Source organism: Acanthisitta chloris, unplaced genomic scaffold (assembly GCF_000695815.1).
Source record: "Acanthisitta chloris isolate BGI_N310 unplaced genomic scaffold, ASM69581v1 scaffold46327, whole genome shotgun sequence".
Lineage (NCBI taxonomy): Eukaryota > Metazoa > Chordata > Aves > Passeriformes > Acanthisittidae > Acanthisitta > Acanthisitta chloris.
In genome coordinates, this window is record NW_008681806.1 from 14,147 (window position 1) to 18,829 (window position 4,683).

A 4,683-nucleotide genomic window follows, 5' to 3' on the forward strand; every position below is an offset into this window, starting at 1 on the left:
AAAAAAACCCAGTCTTCTACTTGGTATCACAATTTGTTCTTAAAAAGGTCAGAGTAGTCCAGCAGTATTACATTAAAAGATCCAACCTTTAGCAGTATACAAAGGAGAATGGGATAAAGACCCTCAACTCTGTCACATCTGTGCTCTACATAGCAAGAGTCATGCTAAAATGTCAGTGTAATCTCTAATGCTGAGAGATCTGAGCCTGTGCCACTGCCACTTGGTATCACAATTTGTTCTTAAAAAGGTCAGAGTAGTCCAGCAGTATTACATTAAAAGATCCAACCTTTAGCAGTATACAAAGGAGAATGGGATAAAGACCCTCAACTCTGTCACATCTGTGCTCTACATAGCAAGAGTCATGCTAAAATGTCAGTGTAATCTCTAATGCTGAGAGATCTGAGCCTGTGCCACTGCCCTGTGAGTGACCTGGGACTCCACTCTTCCCTTTCGCCTTCCATGCCAGAAAAATGTTAAAGGAGACAATATGAGCAGGGGGTGGAGGAGCAACAAAAAATCCTGATGGCATATAATTAATCACAAGAGCTATTCACGAAGAATCTATTGTCTTAGCTATATTGCTAGTGTCTGGTTTGTATCCTAAAGCAAAAGTATCTGTACACGGGGTTTATATGCATTTCTGGTATTTCTAGTAACATGATAATATTAAATAGGACACAAAAAGGGACCTGAAAAACACTAGTAATTAATACAAAATTCAGAAAATGTAAAATGTAAAATGCTAGTGATTATTCATGCACAAAATGAATTAGAGAGTTGCAACACTGGGAAGCCTGGTTGGGGATGAAAGAGAAGCACAGCAGCTGCATGAAAAGGACTTGGTCCCCAAGGGGTGGCATTTCTGTTCTTTCAGACACACAGAATTTTGTCAGTTTTCTTTCTCATAGATTTTATCTTCTTGAATTCTAACACAGCAAAATAGCAGATTTGGAGGAGGTCTATCTGGCCTGTTGCTGATGTATGATATTTTAGTAATAATGCAAGGTGAAAATTAAGACCCAGCCTCTTCAGAACAGAAATCTATGTTTCACCTAGTGCTCTGTACAGTTGACATAGCAGGCAACATGGAAGACAGAATTTTGTTTCACAAAGAAGGAAGGCTTCTCTATTTAGAGTCAGGCTGACTACAAATGCTTTCAAAATCAGCGTCGCCACAGGCGAGGCGGGGGTAAGACGGCTGAACATACTGGGAATTATGATGACATCTGGATTTTAGAAATCAGTTTCAAGTGTCTGCTCTGAATGAAAGCAGAACAGGGATTTGCATCTGGATGCTATTGGTGAATATCAGCCTTAATGCCTAACCAAGAGAATTAAGCCAGAAGCTGATGTTTGTTTAAATCAGCATTATGGGAGGAGGAGGGTGATAATCCATATAGTAGATCACTGAAATAAAATTATTCGGATTAGCAAAAAAAGCAAGCAAACAATGACACAGAAAATTCCTGCCTCTTTACAGTTTACTCCCCTGACCACAGCTGGGATGGAAAAGGGAGGGGGGAAGATTTAAAAAACCATGTTATTTAAGGGATAAAGTTTATAGTATAACACAACATAGAACTGCACCTGCGCAAGCTAAGCTAAAATCTTAGGCCCTCTTTGCTGCTGAGGGAAACATACTGACCATTGCTCCAGATTTAGGATGTTCAGCAGATGCAGAAGGCCCATGCCATGCCACACTCTATATGACTACAGGAATCTGGCTAGACCACTTGCTTCTTCATCAAGTGTCAGAAACTCTCCTAACAGAGAACTTAACTCTAAGTGTCCAAATAAAGGCGGTGCTGTTAGTTCATATTTTCCTGAAAAATTCCCAACCAGGATCAAGGTAATAATTTCAATCAAAGAAAGCTACTAGAAACCAACTTCTCTATTAGTCAAAATGCTTGTGGACTCAGCTTCTGCTTTGAGCCCTTAGCTGAAGGGCTAATGGGACAAATACCTCCCATCTGCCTTCCAGGTGCTAGGCAAAACATGATTGCCATGGGGGTGGAGGTTAATACTGCTAGGTAGGACAAAGGCATCTGGTAACAGTGATTAATTAAGGAAAATACTGAAGTAAAACCATGCTCTATTACAGTGAAGACATTTCTGCCTTTGCAGTGGATCTCGCATCCTGTGCAAAGCACAAGCACCAGGACCTGAGAAATCCTGAACTGTTAGAGTCATTCTTGCCTCTGTGATCAAGAGCCAGCACTCAAGGTATTTGCACACCAACGTTTTGGGCACTGCTGTAGGACCTAAAGCACAGAAGCAGCTGCAGGACCCATTTGCTAAGCAGTGGGCTTGTCTTTTTCACAGGAGGAAGTGTTAAGAAACAACAGAAAATGAAATAGGATACATTGGTGTCACATGCATCATACACATCTCAAGCATTTCTCAAAATACAGAATACACCTATAAATGTGGGGAAGGCAGAAAGAACGAACAAAAGTAACAAAAAGGCTTGTCAAAGTAACTCATTCTACTGGAGACACAGCCTGGAAAGAGGGAACTGAAGAGAAATATGATAAAAACACAAGAAATAATGAGTGACAGGAAGGACAGGAGGACTCACTCACTGTTTCTCATAATGCAAGAGCCAGAAGACATCAAAGGAAAGACCAGGGAAACACCAAATAGCCAATGAATGGACAAACAAAGAAACCACACACTTTACCACATAAGTGTCTGTTCATCTGGGGAGACACGAGGTGTTACGAATTTCAAAAGTTCATAGAAGTGGAAATAAATTTTAAAATAATGTAAATTCCTGAAGAAAACCCTTCAAAGGTTTTTAAATGAAAGCTCAAATCTCTGCTTTATTAAGTTTTCAGCTCTCAGATTGCCAAATGCTAAAAAAAAAGTACTAGGAGAATATAATTGCATGCCTCCTTATTCTCATGCCCTTTGATAGGCATATACTACCCATGGATGTTCAACTGTATTGAAGCAAACAAATTTTAGTTACGATCATACCCTGGATGCAAATTGCTCACTAAATTTCTGTTTTAAACTGCTGTATGGAAAAAGACACCATAGAGCAGATCATACAGTGATGAGGATTTTCCTTCCTAGAAAAACAGTAGTACTTCTGCAGAGAGTTTATTAAGCTCTATGTAAAAGGTAGGTATGGGGGGTGAAGAATGTAAACATTTCTTAAGATTCAGATTAAAAACAAAAAAGCAGAAAAAAAGTTTTAGTCCCCAAGAACTATGCTTCAGCCATTTGCAGCACAGACAGAGCTTAGGATATGGTTACCTCATACATTACAAAATGACAAAAAAGTGAGTGCGTACCAGTATCTCTAATAAATGAGCCCCTAATTCTGCAGCTCAAACAATATGTTGCAGATTTACCCAAGTCCATTTATTTAATCACCAAAAAATCAACTCCCTCAAACACTCTGTAATCCTGCTACGTAATGAAAACTGAAGTTCTGATTTACAGTGTACAATTTCTGCTCCCATACTAAGGAACTTGAAGACCAGCACTTTAAAAGATACATCAACGTATAAAGCCTGACATTTAAGCTGCATTTCAGTGACAGTTCTTCACCAACCTCAACTCCTATTACTTTCATCATATCTCTCTTTTTTTTCACAACTGCAGAACAAAACTTTGCCGTATATCTTGAAAGAAATGATAAAAAATAGCCTGCAGCTCCCAGGCAGGCTTCTTGTCTTCAGATGATGTTGGTCTCCAGAATCCATGCACAAATAAAATTGTATTAAGAAAGGTCTAACAGCAATTTTTTGTTCCATTTTACTTGTACCTTTCCTTGAGCTTTCAAAGTTATTTGAAAAGGATTTCCAATTGTACTTTTCAAAAGAAAACAACACAAAACAGCTGACTCAAAAATTATATCTTCATTCATCATTATACCTTCTTTTCAGTTAAAAACATGAATGTTATAAAACAGTCTGACTACAAACTACTTGAACCTTTGAAACACTAATGCAGAAGATAAAGAAGAGCTGACAAATGATTTATATGTTTTGTCCTCAAAACAAGACCAGAAAAGCAGCAGATGCCTATACCTCATATCTCCAAACTTCTTGCTGATAGCTGTTCCTACGTTGCTGATAGCTGCTGTTGCTTTTTGGCCTGCATGGCTCAGGGTCTCATGTGTTTTCTTGTACCTGGAAACAAAAATAGAACAGAATAGCAATAAGTATTAAAAAGGAGAGACTAGAATTCCGTGCAATTTTAATTCCCTTTTCCCTTGAAGTCCAAACCACTGAAAGGTTAAGAAACATGGTAACTGTAGCACAAAACAAGTGGAGAAGATGCTCCTTTCTGCACATCATCCTAAGTGCAGTTTAATCCTCACATGAGCAAAACACTCTCCAGAGAAATCCTTCACTGTGTCTTTCCCCCTTGCAGACAACATTCCCTGGAAGGGCCAGCACAGGCGGTTTAAAGGCAGAATGCAGTGATTTGCTGAATACCTGTTTGATGCAATTTCTGTTTACAGAAAATTATATTCACTTCAAATAAGCATTTCTTGCAGCAGACACTGACCTTATAGCAAAATCTGTCTGAACAGGAAAGAATCAGGACAAATACAGCTCTGCTCTTCCAAGCATATACATATTAGGTATATTTTACACTTCAAAATTATTCTGTGATATTTCAAATTAGGAAAAAAACCTAATCAAATCTGTTGCCATATGTTGCAAT

The 4,683-nt window shown here is 38.6% G+C and overlaps 1 protein-coding gene across 1 annotated transcript in view; it reads right to left on the minus strand.

The window, feature by feature from the left end:
• LOC103805559 (tumor protein D53 homolog) overlaps positions 1-4,142 on the minus strand; it is a gene marked incomplete at its 5' end in the record, with an annotated part of 13,463 nt that extends 9,321 nt beyond the window's left edge. Inside the window, one exon of the mRNA XM_009078214.1 lies at positions 4,041-4,142. Within this exon, the coding sequence (XP_009076462.1) occupies positions 4,041-4,142 (102 nt within the window). The remainder of the gene's footprint in view (positions 1-4,040) is intronic.
• Between the last annotated feature and the right edge of the window lie 541 nt (positions 4,143-4,683).